A 17,029-nucleotide genomic window follows, 5' to 3' on the forward strand; every position below is an offset into this window, starting at 1 on the left:
CAGGTTCTTGTATATCGGTCATTAGAATTCCCAGGATAGTAGGAGCAGCTTTCCTAGAAGCTTCAGGTCCCGGACTTCTACATAACAGCCTCAATTTCCAAAGCTTTTTCTTCAGATGGATATTTTTATTTTCTCTTTCACTTTCAGGTCGGGGCTGTCATGTTTTATTCGCCTTCTTGAGTGTAAGTGACAGAGATGTGATGGACTGCTCTCCTTACTGGGGGCTGTCATATTCTCATATTGTGTTGGGAACAGTGTGCGGTACAAGAGCAATACATGTATGTAGGATAGTAGGGATAGGAGATATGGCGGTATCATCCAACAATTCATATGGAGAATGCCCCAGTGTGTTACAAACCATTGGAACCAGGTTGTAGCGACGGCCATAGTTGACCATATGATTGTTTTGGGCGCCCATAAGCATTGGATGCCCATTAAATGGCTCAAAATGTTACAAAGAGTACTTGAAAATTCCACTTTCTAGGTGTGGATGTTTATCTGGACACAGTTGGGTTTGTCTTTGTTACAATGCACAGACACTCACCTTGTTCGGTGCTCATTATTCCCCTCCTGGCTGCCGCTTCTTTCTTACATTTTGCCACTTCTCTCTTGTGTCGCCACTTCCAGTTCTTAAAGGGCTAGTTCCACTTATTTCCACTGATCCATCCCTATGACCCCCTGCCCGGACTTTTATATTGGACTCTTTCCTCTCAATCTGGGCCTAATGAAGCCCATGTGGCTCCTGTACTCTGCTTAGATATATCTCTGCCAGTTTTGTTTCTGCCGCCAGCCCTGACTCTCAGACCCGTACTCCACACCACTACGTCTTCTGCCTGCCGACTTGGAAATCTTCAGATTTCCGCATCAACTATTGCTATCGCAGACTACTCTTCGGGATTTAGAGATTCCTGGTAGAAAGGTCCAAACCTCATTGCATGGATTAAAGGAGAAGAGGCGGGGGGGGGGGGGGGGACATAATAAACAATCAATACTTACCTCTCCCCATTCCTCTCTAGCACTGTCTCACCGCTCCAGGACTCCCGCCGGATCTCCTTCAGCTGCAACGTCACGATTTGTTGGACTGCACGCTCAGCCAGTTAGTGACTGGGTCAGGACACCGCTGCAGTCACTGATTGGCTGATGGGGCAATACATCAGCCAGGTCAGTTATTTTCCCCCAAGTCGTAACAACATCGGAACTCAGGGAAAATGCCTTCTGAAGGGGGTCCCGGTGCCTGTGACACGAGGCTTTGCGGGGCATGTAGAGAAGTAAATAGTGCTTGTTTATTATGTTTCCCCCTAAAATTGCCCGACTTCTCTATTAAGGATAGAGAACTCAACATCCCCCGGAAACCATTCAGCGGTTTAGCACAGACCTGTAGAAGTCCAGTAGGTCCACATGTCCTTAAGACCTTGTTACAGTCTGCTACACCTTTGGGGCCCTTGAACATCAGACCACTGCCCTGGACACTCTTAGAGCTGTTGCCCACTTAAAGCTCTAATGCGTGCTCTTCATTCCCTTCCTCCTCCATTGTGCTGGCACCATACCTTGTTTAATCGAGTTCTGCTGCTGTGGTCTTTGCCTGAGCAATTTGGTTCCACTTATGCAGATAGCTGCAAAGATGCATTTCTTGTAGCTAGTTTCCTCTTTGTTTACTACCTGCTTTGTCCTGACTGTTGCCCAGGTTGACTCCTGATCTTCTACCTGCTACAGTGTTAAATGGACTCTGCCTGTCCTGACCTCCTGCTTTTAGTGTTGAATAGACTCTGCCTGTCCTGTCCTCCTGCTTTTAGTCTTGAATGGACTCTGCCTGTCCTGACCTTCTGCTTTTAGTCTTGAATGGACTCTGCCTGTCCTGACCTTCTGCTTTTAGTCTTGAATGGACTCTGCCTGTCCTGACCTTCTGCTTTTAGTCTTGAATGGACTCTGCCTCTGCCTGTCCTGATCTTCTGCCTGCTACAGTTTTGAATGGACTCTGTTTGTTCTGACCTTCTGCCTGCTACAGTGTTGAATGGACTCTCCCAAAGCATTCCCACGGATTCACTATGACTACAACCACTCGATAAGTTTTGGAAAAAATACCAAGGACACGAATCACCCACAAGTTTTCAAAGGGTAAATATCCTTTATTTAAAGTACGATGTTCAACAGTATACCGTCGCTTTAAGTCCCCCCCCCCTCCCCCCAGCTTTTACAAGCCGACGTACTCTCCAGGGTTAAAAACATTTTACCTTTATTTCATACATAATTTATTACACACCTTACAAAAACATTTCGCTTTCTCTAATGTACATTTTATGTCTGAAGTTTAGTATACCATGAAATTAAGATGCCAGTGTAATATATGACAAGCAGAACAACGGACAACGCATATTGAACGCCAAAAAATCTATAGGCAATTTTTTTTTTATTTTCTCATCTAAAACTAGCCTAAAGTAAGGCAGAATAAAAGATCTCTCGTAGATTATGTCACAGCTGATTTAATATATACTTATATATAGGAAATATTAGAATTGCCTGATTTCACTAGAACTGATTTATACAGCCATGAATTTAACAAAAAGAAAAAAAAAATTATTGCTGTTTTTTGATGGAATGAACCCCCCCCCCTCCTTAAAAAAAAAAAAAAAAAAGTGCATTGCCATACCCTCGGGAATTTACCTTTTTAATTTTTTACCTTTTTTTTTAATGTTCCATTATGCGTTTTCTTCCATTTTTGCTCATCATCATAAAGAAACATGGGTGAAATCCATAATTAAATATATATGTAATTTTTTTTTTTATAAATTAGTATTTTTTTTTATTTTTTTTATATTTTTTATATTTATTTTTTACAATTGAATCGCATCACATTAAAATGTAGACCCTGTCTCGAAAGACGAGAGCACACATACAAAAATATTTAATTTGTTAAACACGGGAAATTCACTATTCTAAGGCCTAAACCAACCAAGATTTTTTTTTAAAACTTAACCAACCAGGACATAATAACCTAAGACACTTATTTGTGCAATTTCGCCATCAGACATATTAAAAGCATTTTCAGATTAATTTCAGTTCACACACAAACCTAAGACAGAGACTGAATATCGTCATATTTTATGCTGTTCATTTTTATGGTGTTTCAGGAATTTTTGAATGCAATAAATAAAAAAAATTCAAAACATTTGATTAGTTTTGTTTTTACAGACTGTAATACCTCTGGAAGCCTGCAGGTGTCGCTTGAGTTTCTCCTGCCTGTTTTTGCTTGATTACAAAGCACGGATGGGATTTTTTTTTCTCTTTTTTTTTTCTTTTATACAGTTTGTTTACAAAATGCAATATCGTATATGTCTATAAAACAATGTAGACCACAGATCACTAGAAAATGTCCATGTACGTGAAATCGCCAGATGATCGCTGAGAAACTTGATGACGCTGAATATTTATATTTAATATATATATTTGTAAAAATGTAACAAGCCTGGGGGTGTGCATGTGGTATTTCTTTAATACCTAAGGTTAAATATTTTTATATTTTTTGTTTTAAAAAACATAGAAAAAACTGTAAATGAGACTTATTTTTTTAGAAATATATGGCACAAGTATGTAGAGACGGGTCACTTATTTAGTAAAATCTACAGAGATGTAGAATGGCCTCTTTTCCGTAAGCTTAGGTTGTTCACGTGGTTAATATATTAGGGTGATGACAGGATAAATACACTTTCAATGAGTGTTTGATCCCACAATTTTTCTAGATACAAGTACATTTTTTAGAATTTTTTGTTTTACAACATGGTAATCTACATATGCCCACATCACTCGTATTAAAAATGGTCTAGAGTAATTAATACAATGGCTTTGTGGTCTAAATAGTTGGTTAGTGATGAGTATAATGGCACCAGATCATCTCACAAAAAGGTCCTAACTTTTTTGAGAAATCCAAAAAAGTCTTCGCCGGCCGACTATGTTACATGAGTCCTGTACACGTTCGGTAATGATGGAAGGCATGTGAGGTCGAGAGTATTTGTTACAAAATATCCATGTTGAGTATTGTACAGGACTCGTGACATCGTTTGATTATTAGTCTAGAAGAAACCCCATCCCGATCTACCTACCACGTCTATTTACAAAGCAGGTTATGATAAAAACTGGATGGATGAACGATGGGCTCTAGTTTTGTGCTTGTTGAGACGCACCCCCACTAGTTCCTACGTTAAGAGAGCAGACGATTTATAGGCACTAATAAATATTCCAGTAAAGATGACCCTTCTTCCAGATAACATTGTCTCCACCACTCTAGTAGACTTTCGCGACCTCACCACCAAAAGAAATGTTGGTAACATACTGGGTGGACTGATGGAGGATGTGAGGCGTTGAGGTGTTGACTACATGCTACATACGTAAATAAGGGTTGGCCATGTCTGTCCTGCAGCCATAAAGCTCTGTCCAGTGGTCAGGATACATATTCTCCTTGTTGACCAACTCTTCCCTAGATGGCCTGCCAAAATTTCTCTTTTTTGATGAACCCATAGATAAACCCAAGCGCATTAGCATAGATAAGCCCTTAGAAACTCCCTCAACACCCCAATCTTTTGGATCCAGTTTCTTCTGTTTCAAGTGACCACTCATGACGTAGACAAGAATGGGTAATGGGCATGAGGTTGACCAATGTGACATAAAATCAGAGGTCTTCTTGGCCCACAAGGCCACTGTAGTGTGGTATCCTGGGACTGCTTCAGTCTGTATCGATTATCTACAAATCACATTGTGTTAATCAAACAGTCACTTCTGTTTTGCTAGCTGTGCGGTACTGTTGGTGGTGTCCGGGAATATAATGCAGCTGTTCGACTGTGTTGTGCCTCCGTGAAGCGAAGGCTTGACGTTTGGCAGCAGTTTGGTTCACACCCAACGTATTATATAAGTTATTTGAGGCACTGGGATGAGAGTGCATCTTTGTCATCCGGTATCGATCCAACACAGGAGTGGAAACAAAGACATCCGTTTGGGAAATGGCTCTTGACATGGACTTCTCTTGAAAGTCAGACCTCTTGAGGGTCATGGCCTTGTCTGGTGACAGAAGAGGATCTTGAGAGTGTAACCGTTCGGCAGATAGAAGCTGTTCATCTGATAGGATTCGATCATATGGCAATCCGTACCCTTCGTCTGGCATGTTCTTGTCCGGCGACAAGACTCGGTCCTGAGACATGGCACGCACAGGTCTTCTAGGCCTCTCTCTATAGTTTGACTGATCCTGAGTCATTTTTATCACGTTGAGGGGAAGCGTCCCCCTAGCTGCCAGATCTGGGAGATGCCGTCTTCTTGAATAATAGTCGTCGGCTTCTTTGTCAGCTGTAACAACAAGAAAAGGAGACGTTTAGGTACTATGGTTCTTTTGTGCCCAGTGATTATAGCTCCTCATATCCTCGGTCTTGAAACAATGAGTCGTTGACATGTACTTTCAAAAGCTGCAATGTAGATGAAAGCTGCAAGAATTAACCTTAACACTGACATTAAACATAACATTAGCATAGCACAAAGAAATAAAAAAAAAAATCACGGGTAAAGGACATACAGTAAAAGAGACACCAGCATTTAAGAGATCTGTATGTTGTGGCAGAAGGGATACACAGGATCGGGTTTTCTGGGTTCTAATACCCCTTTCAATGTAGGGGGCATTAACTAACCAGGAACCTTGTTTTTTGGTTACAGAACTATTTCAGGATATGGGTAAAAAGGTATTCTGATATATACTCCAGGTTATCGGCAGCAGGCCCACTGACTATAAGGGACGGGACGAAGTCTACAAATAATACATTCAGCTTTGTTCTTCTTAAAGGGTTTATCCAGTGCTACAAGAACATGGCCACTTTCTTCCAGAGACAACACCACTCTTATCTCCAGTTTGGGTGAGGTTTTGTAACTCAGTTCCATTAAAGCGGTGCTGTCTCTGGAAAAAAGTGACCATGTTTTTGTAGCGCTGGATAACCCCTTTAATAGACTACATTTTTGAGTCCCGTAAAAAAGTAGACATTGTGAAAAACAGTTAAAGGCCATGTTCACACAGTATCTTTTGCAGAAATCACAGCTGTTGATTTATGAAGAAGATACGTTTTATGTGCATGAATGGAATTCCGGAAGGAGCGTATACACAATACACACCTGGATTCCAACCGTCCGCACAAAAAACTGGCATGTCAGTTTTGTGCGGCCGCTGTTCATTGAATATCAGCCGCACAGAACATGTTAGTTCACACAATGAAGCATGCGGCTTCAGCCGCACGCTCCATTGTGTGCAGTAGTAAATTTGGACGTGGGCACACTCGGATGCCCGCATTCCAATTCACCACTGCACACAATGGAGCGTGCGGCCAATTCAACAGAAATGAAGATTATGCAGTACTGGCTGGGATTATCTTCTCTGACACCGGCCATTCTGTGAACCTGCTGAGTCACAGAACGGCCGGTCTCATACCATGTGTAACAAATGGCCAAATAATGTCAATGGACCCACTGTGGGTAAGATGTGATAAATGTTGGAATACCGTTTTGTCACGATCGCGACCTACTTCTTCAAAGTAGCCCAAAATGATGTGTGAATGGAGCCTAAAATTTCAGGAACCATGGGCTTGGGGTCTATGGTATTCTAGGTAAACATGCTCTATGCTGGTCAAATCGAAGGTGGGTGGACAGGGTGCCTGATGGGACCCATGATACAAACCAGTGCCACTGCACAACACCAACTATGACCATTTCTTCATACTATGGTTACAAACAGCAGTGTCGCTGACAAATTGTTGGAGCTAGATGGTAGATGTAAAAATCCAGTGTTGTACCGAGTGACCTCAAACCTCCTCATCAAGCTTCACTTCTCTACATAACTTTTAGACACACTGGATCCTTGGTCACCTTGTGTGCTACACTAATATGGTCAAGTGGTTGTTTAGTGTAATGGTCCATGAGCCGGTCACCAGCCATTGTCTGTCTGTATGAAAAGCATGGAGTGTAAGTGATAGTGTTGGAGGAAAGGATGAGGGTATAAGGAATAATGGAGGAGGAGGAGGAGGTCAGATTAGGGAATCTAAAATTCCTGCCTGTCTTTTTAGGACACCTAAAGAGGATTAAAGGGGTTATCCAGCACTACAAAAACATGGCCACTTTCTTCCAGAGACAGCCCCACTCTTGTCTCCAGTTCAGGTGTGGTTTGCAATTAAGCTCCATTCACTTCAATGGAACAGAGTATCAAAACTACACCCATACTTGAGACAAGAGTATTGCTATCTCTGGAAGGAAGTGGCCATGTTTTTGTAGTGCTGGATAACCCCTTTAATAATGATGAAACCTACTTTCTGTCAATAAACTGTCAAATAAAGGTATTTTACTTCCTTTTCTTTTGCTTCTGTTGCAAACTGTCTGCTATGTTACATTTCATACTCCATCTGGTGTACACCCTGTAACAGACTTCCTGCTGCACACTCTAGCTGGGATTTCAATCAACAATATCTCCCTCCCACTACACCATCTTGACTATAACCCCTCCCACTGCACTCACAGAAGCCTTCCACATACTGACAGTGTGATAGAGTTGGTTGAAATCCCAGATAGAGTGTACAGCAGGATAATGAAGTCCATTGCAGGATGTACACAGGACAAAACAGAGCAGACAGTCTGGATCAGGAGCAGAAGAAAAGCAGGAAAAATAAGAGAAAGGTAAAGGCTGTTATGCTGAGAGGTCTGTACTCTCTCCTTTCTCTAGAGACAAGTATATGATGTCTGCACCCACTAAGGGGTCTTGTACCGCTCCTTTAGCGATGACACAAACATGGCTGCTGCACCGAGCACCGGGTAGGGGCACAGGAGTCCTTTGTTCTCGCTGTAATATGTGAACCTCAGAGACGGAACAATTGTTTGGATAAGGTTGACAAGGGAAAGACGTTATTTTTAGCGTGTTCTACCCGCGGCACCTGAGAGGGTACACGCCGGGTCCTCCTGCCAGCTTCCTCCCACACCGCAAAAAGGTTCACAATTGTCTTTGCCGCATTTGAGATTCAAAGACATCAAGCTGTTGTTTACTGAATTCAGTAATATTTTCCAGCTCGATGATTCCGTATCCCACAATGACGCCAGAAAAAAAGTCAGATTGAAAAAAAAACTAGCATCAGAGGAAAATGGAGAACGGAGGAAAATATCCATTTACTTCTATTTCCTGAAATACAGTACATGCTAATCTGCGGCAGTGACCTCATCAGAGATATCCCTATCTATCTAGTTCAGTGGATACCTTCTATAGCCACGTGATGTCATCGGGGTTAGTGGATAGCCACCGCTTCTTTATGTTCTCTGATGAAACGTTATAGAGAAATATTGATTTTTATGGAGAAACGTTGCTACTGCCTGGATGACATAAAGATCACTTTGGAGTGCTGGGGTGACTCTCTGCGTTTGTCATCTATCATCTAATATCTATCTATCTATCTATTTATCTATCATCTAATATCTATCTATCTATCTATCTATCTATCTATATACACAAAAATCCGCAGCACTCGTAGATACGTAGAAAAAAAACTCAGTAATTTATTCAATTACAACTCCATGTGAACAAGTGAGTAACAGGTGCGGCAAAAAAAACACGTGAATGCGATGTTTCGATAGCCTCCCGTTTTTTTCTACGTATCCACGAGTGCTGCGGATTTTTGTGTATATATATTGAAGGAGGCTCGTGGCAGGAGCAATCTGCAGGCACCAACTTACCCAACAAGTAGTGCTGCTTCATTACATTTTTTTGCTCTATCTATCTATCTATCTATCATCTAATATCTATCTATCTATCATCTAATATCTATCTATCTCCTATCTATCTATCTATCTATCTATCTATCTATCTATCATCCATCCATCCATAGTATCTATGATCTAATGTCTATCTCTCTATAGTATCAATCTCTCTATAGTATCTATCTATCTATCTATCTATCTATCTATCTATCTATCTATCTATCATCTAATATCTATCCCCTATCTATGATCATCTATCTATCTCCTATCTATCTATCTATCTATCTATCTCTCTATAGTATCTATCTTTCATCTAATATCTATCTATCATCTAATTATCTATCTATCTATCTATCTATCTATCTATCTCCTATCTCTCTCTATCTATTTATCATCTAATTATCTATCTATCAATCATCTAATTATCTATCTATCTATCTATCTATCATCTAATTATCTATCTATCTCCTATCTATCTATCTATCTATCTATCTATCTATCTCCTATCTATCTATCTATCTATCTATCTATCTATCTCCTATCTATCTATCTATCTCCTATCTATCTATCTATCTATCTATCTATCTATCTATCTATCTACCTATCTATCTCCTATCTATCTCCTATCTATCTATCTATCTATCTATCTATCTATCTATCTGTCTCCTATCTATTTATCTATCTATCTATTTATCTATCTATCTATCTATCTATCTATCTATCTAAATATCTATCTATCTATCTGTTACACAATGTATGATCCCAGGGGTCTATATACTGGGGCTATTTATTACACTTTGTCCTCCATGTTCAGCATCTCTGCTTTGCTGTTGCAACCATTCTCAGGCTAGGACGGAAATCCTGATGGCTTTTTTCCCATCCATCATTGTGGAGGAGAACTATCAGCCCAGACTCCCCAAACCATAGAAAGCTTACTATAGCTGCTGCTTTCAATCACATAAAATTTCCTAGACCGATACACTGTAGCAAACCTTCACCTCTGAGTGGCGGCAAGCAGAGATCCAGGACATATTGGAGAAGTGAATCCTAGCTATATGTAGTGGCGAGGCGGCTGTAATGACCCCGGCCCCGTCTCTGTGTCATCCCCGGATCTGCCGCTAAGTGATTTATGTTCTCGCCATACAAGATAAAAGTGAATAAATATTCTGCGCTCCTGAGGCCGGGGAAGGCTTTATAATTTACTTTATATTACATTACTTTATATGCAGGAGAAATTAGCCCGTGTGTTTAAGCTCACCTTCCCGGGCGCATCCCTGATGCCAGACTTAATAGTCGTCATGGAAATTGAGCGGTCCGGCCTGTCCGTTCATACATATGCAGAAGAGTCTGCAGCCCCCGCACTGACAATGATGGATTCCGCTCATTCTCCGATCTCTGCAAATTGGGTGTGTTGCTACCGTCTACATGGTAAATGTCTTACCCCTGGCGGGAGGCTCCGAAGTGAAAAGCAATTAAAAGAAATTCTGTAAATCCAGGAATATATTTATAGTTGTGGATAGTATCCATTAGCATTGCTCTATCGGAACTAGGCCTTCCAAGTCTTCGGGAAAATCTGTTTGTTCTTTGTCAAGAGGAAGATTAGGAGCGGCTAAAGTGACAGGCCCTGGGAGTTGTCTGACCATTCCCCCTCTGTTGTCATCCGTGCCTGTTTTTTCTGAAACAAAAATGGGCAGGGATGACAGAGGAAGGGAGGAAGGCGCATCCGCTGGGATTCTAGATCTGTAGAAGAGGGGGAAAGGGTGCAGGAGCCGAAGGTGTACGGTGGTGGAGCAGAGATATCCGCTCTTCGCCTAGAACCATCATCCTGTGGTCGCCTTTCTTCATCTGCTTCCTCACTTTCAGTGCCGGACTGGCCCACCAGAGGACCAGAGGATCCTCCGGTGGGCCCCCAGCTTTAGAACCTACACAAACTTTGACTGACATGCTGACATGGTTCTTCATTGGTGGGCCCCCAGGATCCTTTCCTCTGGTGGGCTCCAGGATCCTTTCCTCTGGTGGGCCCCGAGGACCCTTTCCTCTGGTGGGCCCCCAGCATCCTTTCCTCTGGTGGGCCCCAGATACCCCAGTCCGACACTTTTGTTATCTTTGCCCATTTATTTTCTTAAAACAGGTAAAGGGAGAAGAAGAGGAAAGTGCTATCATCTTATTCAGCTGCATCAGGGCTGGCAGCACTACTGGTAAGGGTCTTGGTGGTCTTGATAGGGCTCTATTAGGGGATGGGGTTGAGAGAGGCAACAAACAAATTCCTATAGATGGTTGAAATGTATTGAGGGGTTCATGAATATATTTGTCATGGGTAGAACTCTAGTGAAAGGCCTTTGTGGACTTTTTTGTGCTGGTTAGATGGCTGGTGGGTGAAGGAAGGTTGTTGGGGAGTTTGGGTTGGTCTCCAACCTATGGTTCTACAACTTCTAGCGTTTGACTGTCAGGATCTGATGGGAGTTAGGGCCTTATTAGGTGAAGTGATAATCGGTCTGAATGAGGACGATTATTGTTCCGTATAAGAGAGAGAACAATCAGACAATGAAACGACCATCAGCTGCTACAATTCTCGGGTGTTGAGTGTGCATCGCTATTCGCTACGTGTAATAGCAATTTGGGGCCGACGTCTGATGATTGTAGTGTAAAATAATAAAGTATTAACTTACCTTACCACGTTTCCTGGTGTCTTCTGGCCTTCCCTGGTCTCTGCAGCTTTGCTACGCTCTCTACATTGAGTGGCCGCAGCCTGTCAGTGCAGAGACCGGAACAAAGGCAGACCTGCAGAGACCAGGGAAGGCCAGAAGACACCAGGAAACCTGGTAAGGTAAGTTAATATTTTATCATTTTAGACCAAAGGCAAGGGATGCACGGACATCGCTAATGATGTTTGTGCAGCCCTCGCTGCCCGACAGTTGTTCCGTGTAATTGCTCATTAAACTAGCACCAATCTAGCAGATCGGCGTTTATTCACACTATATGATCGGGCTGTGCAACAGGACCCTTATAGTTACGGTGTTTCTTAATGTGCAGTTCCACTCTCTAGTCTCTCCAGTCTCTGTGTTGTCTCTCAGACTCCTGTGTCCCCTGGGCTCCTGCATTTTGCCAAGTAAAAAGCAGTTCATTCTACCACAACATTAGCCTGTGTGAGGTTACTGAGTTCTAAGAACTGGCTTTGTGGCCTTCATTATACAGATTAAAGTAGTGAGGGGTAAGGGATGGTCTATACCATCATCCAAGTTCAAAAGGTGTATGTGATGGAGCATAGCAACAGCTGCAGTTTATGCTGAAAGGACTGGCATGGTGGTTTTCATTGTGCAGATTGTTTTAGTGTAGTTCATCCAGCGTAAGCTGCAGCTGTTGCTATGTTATAACAGGTACATCTAGTGCTTTGGATTTGGATGATGGTATAGACCAACCCAAACCTCCCAATAATCCTTCCTCTCCCTAATCTGCCCAATGATGGCCATTATGTCAGTCCTTTCCATATAAGCTGCAGCTGTTGCTATGCTCTAACACATAGACCTAGATGATGGCCACCAAAAGCTTTAGCTATGCAGGCATGATGGGAATTGTACTTTTGCAACAGCTGGAGGGCCTGAGTTTGACACCCCTGTTCTATACCATCATCCAAGTCCAAAACACCAGATCTATGTGTTAGAGAATAGCAACAGCTGCAGCTTATGTGGAAAGGACTAGCATGGCGGCCATCATTGTGCAGATTAGGGAAAGGAAGGATCAGTGGAAGGTTTGGGTTGGTCTATACCATCATCTAAATCCAAAGTACTAGATGTATGGTGTGAAACATAGCAACAGCTGCAGCTTTCGCTGGATAAACTACACTAAAACAATGGTGCATATTAGCGTATAGTTCCTCTAGTATGTGTGTTCTCTCTGGTTGTGTCTGTTACTTCTGTACCCTCCAGGTAGCTGCACAAATAATGAAAGAATGAGCTCATCCTCGGACAAGGTCTGCCAGCTGGTTAGGACGTATCCCCTTTTCACACAGTTTACATACAGATAATAGAGACACAAAAAGGCAATGTGCATGAAACGCGTTAGCAACACCAGCGCTTTTACATTAGCTACCTGCCCAAGGCAATGAATGTGAATTGAACGACACCTACTTAATCTCTTCAGAGAGGAATATTTACTTGGATTGGTCTTGACGGCCGACTCGTAAGACGGAGGGAGGTGGGAGAGGTTCTGAAAGGATCTGGAGAAGGAAAGGTCATACGGCTCCGTGGCAGAGGTCAGGATATTGTTCACACGTGGCTTTTCTGTGAGAGAGAAAAGTAATAAGACTTAGCGCTGAAGTCACATACAACATAGGTTGAGACGGTCTATAAGTTATATAGTGATACAGAGCAAGCTGGTATAACCTGGGTATCTTCTGTATATAATTATATATGTACAGCTGGTATAACCTGGGTATCTCCTGTATATAATTATATATGTACAGCTGGTATAACCTGGGTATCTCCTGTATATAATTATATATGTACAGCTGGTATAACCTGGGTATCTCCTGTATATAATTATATATGTACAGCTGGTATAACCTGGGTATCTCCTGTATATAATTATATATGTACAGCTGGTATAACCTGGGTATCTCCTGTATATAATTATATATGTACAGCTGGTATAACCAGGGTATATATATATATATATATATATATATATATATATATATATATATATCATGTTTTATTCACTCCGATATCACCTTCTCCAGCATTATAAAAGTAAATAAAATATAACCTCTAGCGGGTAGATCGCAGCGTGCGTCTTGTCATTTCGTACATAAATATAATTTAGGAAAAACAGCGTCTGTTAGTTTCGCCAGCAGTCACACATCTGAACAGTTTGGAAGCTTCGAGCTTCATTTACATATGTTACAAGAGCAAACTCCACAGCGGGAGATGTATGTTGTGCAGTCGACTCCGATCTCTGCGGAGCTGAGGTCACTGTCAATCAGCCGCGCTCTCTCTAATTGTCTGAGCTACAAATAAACATCTCTCGGAGTTCTAGCGACTGCGCCAGATTCACACTTCTCCCTTGCGAAACTTTGCTCCAGTCCCAAATGTAAGCGACTTACGTAATCTGCAGTCGACTCCACTGAACTTAGATGCAATATTCATAGTTCCGTATCTGGTGTTAATAAGTAATAAATTCCCCGGGAACATTGTTAGACATGAACCACGCGGCGCAGGTTCCTCAGATTCTTGTATCCGATTGTGACGTGCATTGAATTTGCAGGAATTAGTTTGCTGCATTGTAAATTTCCATTTGGACAAATCAATTGCATACATTTTTAAAATAATTCTCATCTGGGATATTCCATGAGTTCCCAATCCGACAAATCAAGTTAATAAATTCATTCTTCTCAATGGATGAACAATCCTATAATTTCCTATGTCTGTATGGTTTGGTGTATTAGACATAGTGGGTGAGATTTACTAATACGGTCTAATACTTAGAGAGTGTTGCCTTAAAGGAGAAGTTCGTGTAGACCTTTTTTTTTTTTCAAAAGTGGCGGGGAGGAGAAAGAAATAACATGCTCTCACCTTCACGGCTCCTACCAGAGGAAAGGATCCTGGGGGCCCACCAACAAAGAACGAGTGAGAAACAACATGTCAGTCAGTGGTAGTGCAGGTTCTAAAGCTGGGGGCCCACAGGAGGATCCTCTAGTCCTCTGGTGGGCCCGTCTGACACTGTTCCCCAGGTCCCTGGCCGCTTCTTTGTCTGAAGACCCGGGTCATGAGTAGGGATCAAATTGGTGATATGCTTCCACCACTGCTGGAGCCAGGGAGCTGAGAGCATGTTATTTCTTTTATCCTCCCCGACACTTGTGAAAAAAAAGAGGTCTGCACGGACTTCTCCTTTAAACTAGACAGTATAAAAATGTCTCACACTGGTTGATAAATTTGGCACATCCTTGTCTAAATTTTATACCAACTAGAGTTTGACTTTTAACCAAAAAATATCTTTGCCTCCATTTTGGCAAATTTTCATACATTTTATGTCAAAAGTCGAGGAGCATAGGGGATGGTTTATCTGCCACAGTCTCTTTAATATTATAGATTCCCTTTTACCCAGGAATGAAAGTTGTGTTAGACATGATGGACTTAAGGGATCTTCTTTTTATGATCATCTTCCGACATGGGGCGGTGGTAGTACAGAACAACTATTGCACATGACACATTGTGTAGAACTGAGGAAAATTCTATCTTTAATTATTTTCTGGTACACTATGAAAGCAAATATGTGGTTCCTGCCCTAACCTTATAAGCTTTGGTTGGAAGCAGAGATGAGCGCAACTCGAGCATTCTCGAGTCAGATTGCTCTGCATTTGTATATTGGTGGCTGAAGAAGTTGGATGCAGCCTTGCAAACAACTTCTTCAGCCACCAGTATACAAATGCTGAACGATCGGACTTGAGCATGCTTGAGTTACATTTATCTCTAGTTGGATGTCTTCCTGGCTTGAAAACTGAATAATTTCCAGGCAAGTTCTTCGAAAAACAACAAGCCAGATGGAGACCACAAAGACGAAGGAATCCGCTGTGGTCTGCTGAGGCCTATTTCCTAAAAGCTCTTCTTAAAGTGCCCTAAACCCATGGTCTTTCTATGAAGTCTCCATGGCTAAAACCTGATTAATTTTCAGGTAAGTTCTTCAAAGAACAATGCCGATCCAACCAGATGAGGAATTTGTCATGATCATACCAAAAAAACTCAGCTGACATCATGGCAACTATAATTAGGCAGGCTTTGTTCTCCTTCTATATGCTACCGTGACCATGTGACCTACATGCAACTGTACCCAACCAGACCAACTTCTCTACATACCGAAGATATTGAAATTCATCAATCCCACCAACGTGACCTTTACCAAACCAAGATTACCAGAAATCCCGGCAGACCAAAGTTGACCAATATGAAGCCAAAATAACAGTTTTGGGGGCACCTCTGTTTCTGAGCCATCTCTGTTGCCAGATCCATGAAAACTCAAACTTGTAGAATTCAATGTGTTGGTCGAGTTTCTGAAAGCGAACCCTGAACAAATCAGGTTGACTTGTCCAATGTATTGTAATGGTGGGGAGACCTCCATATATAACCAAAAATAATAGTTGGTTGATTAGAATTGTACTAAAGCTTTGTGGAATTTCGTAGTATTATCACCATCCATGATGGTTTCCATTGTCAAACATATACAGGTAACACATTTATAACAAAAACATACATTAAAACAAGGTGGGATGATACATTATAAGACACATTCAAGCACAGTATAGACTACATACATGGGAAGTGAGAGTCCTGCTGTACAAGCTTCTACTTGTTAGGATAGTAGGATAATACCATCTTTCGCAAACTATCCTACAGAGACCTCACTGTTCCTTTATGTAGCAGAAGGACAAGTAGGACCTTAAAGGCATAAGGTCCTGGATTCATTTGGACCTCTGTAATCTGCATTCTAGGGACCATCAGTGTTGCAAAGGAAATTGTACAGATGCTCATGACTATTTCTAAAAGAGGTCCTGAAACCTGGAAGCCATCTTACCGTTTGTGGGTGTCTGGGAGGCGTTATTGAGCACGAGGTGATTATAATTTTGCTGATGGTCGCCTAAAAGAAAATAGAATGTAATCTATAAATAAAACATGTTATTTCTGGATCATGATGTGGATGATGGTTGGATGCCGTGAAGGTCACTATTAATAAAACTCTTACATGTGGATTATTTTTGTTTTGTGCCTTTTTTGTGTGTACGTGTTCTGGTTTGTAGAGTAGTCTCCTGACTGACAACAATCCTCAGCTCTGGGTTGTTTCCCATATCACCATATTCAATTCTGTAGCCTTCTAAGATCTTCTTATTGTGCAAAGAGGAAGGCTACCCAATAAACCCGATAAAATTGCTTTCACTTTCCAGAATATATAGAGGGTTGGTCGAAGGTCAGATTTGGAGCATCGATCAAAACCCAAGTAGATCAAGTTCACGAGAATAGAAGGTAGCCTCACCAATGGTCATGGACCTTACCAAGAACATAAAAACTAGACAGAAATCTTAACTTGTTTTACAAGCAACCAAATTCAACCAAATAATTTCAGTCTTTATAATACCATCTGAGAACAGATATCCATTACCCCACCTAGGCTGGCTTCATTAGAACACATCAGAAAAGAAAAACTCAAAATAACAGTTCTACACAGCACTGTGCTGACGGGGCCCACAAGTTCTACACAGCACTGTGCTGACGGGGCCCACAAG

At 41.7% G+C, this 17,029-nt stretch overlaps 1 protein-coding gene across 1 annotated transcript in view; it reads right to left on the bottom strand.

Annotated features, from left to right (window-relative positions):
* Positions 1-2,889: 2,889 nt before the first annotated feature.
* Positions 2,890-17,029, bottom strand: part of SHISA6 (shisa family member 6) — a 185,059-nt gene continuing 170,919 nt past the window's right edge. Inside the window, exons 5-7 of the mRNA XM_069951906.1 lie at positions 16,324-16,386; positions 12,912-13,037; positions 2,890-5,331 (exon numbers count right to left, since the gene is read on the bottom strand). Coding sequence (XP_069808007.1) covers positions 4,757-5,331; positions 12,912-13,037; positions 16,324-16,386 — 764 coding nt within the window. The 3' untranslated portion in view covers positions 2,890-4,756. The remainder of the gene's footprint in view (positions 5,332-12,911; positions 13,038-16,323; positions 16,387-17,029) is intronic.

Source organism: Dendropsophus ebraccatus, chromosome 14, assembly GCF_027789765.1.
Source record: "Dendropsophus ebraccatus isolate aDenEbr1 chromosome 14, aDenEbr1.pat, whole genome shotgun sequence".
In the NCBI taxonomy this organism is placed as follows: Eukaryota; Metazoa; Chordata; class Amphibia; order Anura; family Hylidae; genus Dendropsophus; species Dendropsophus ebraccatus.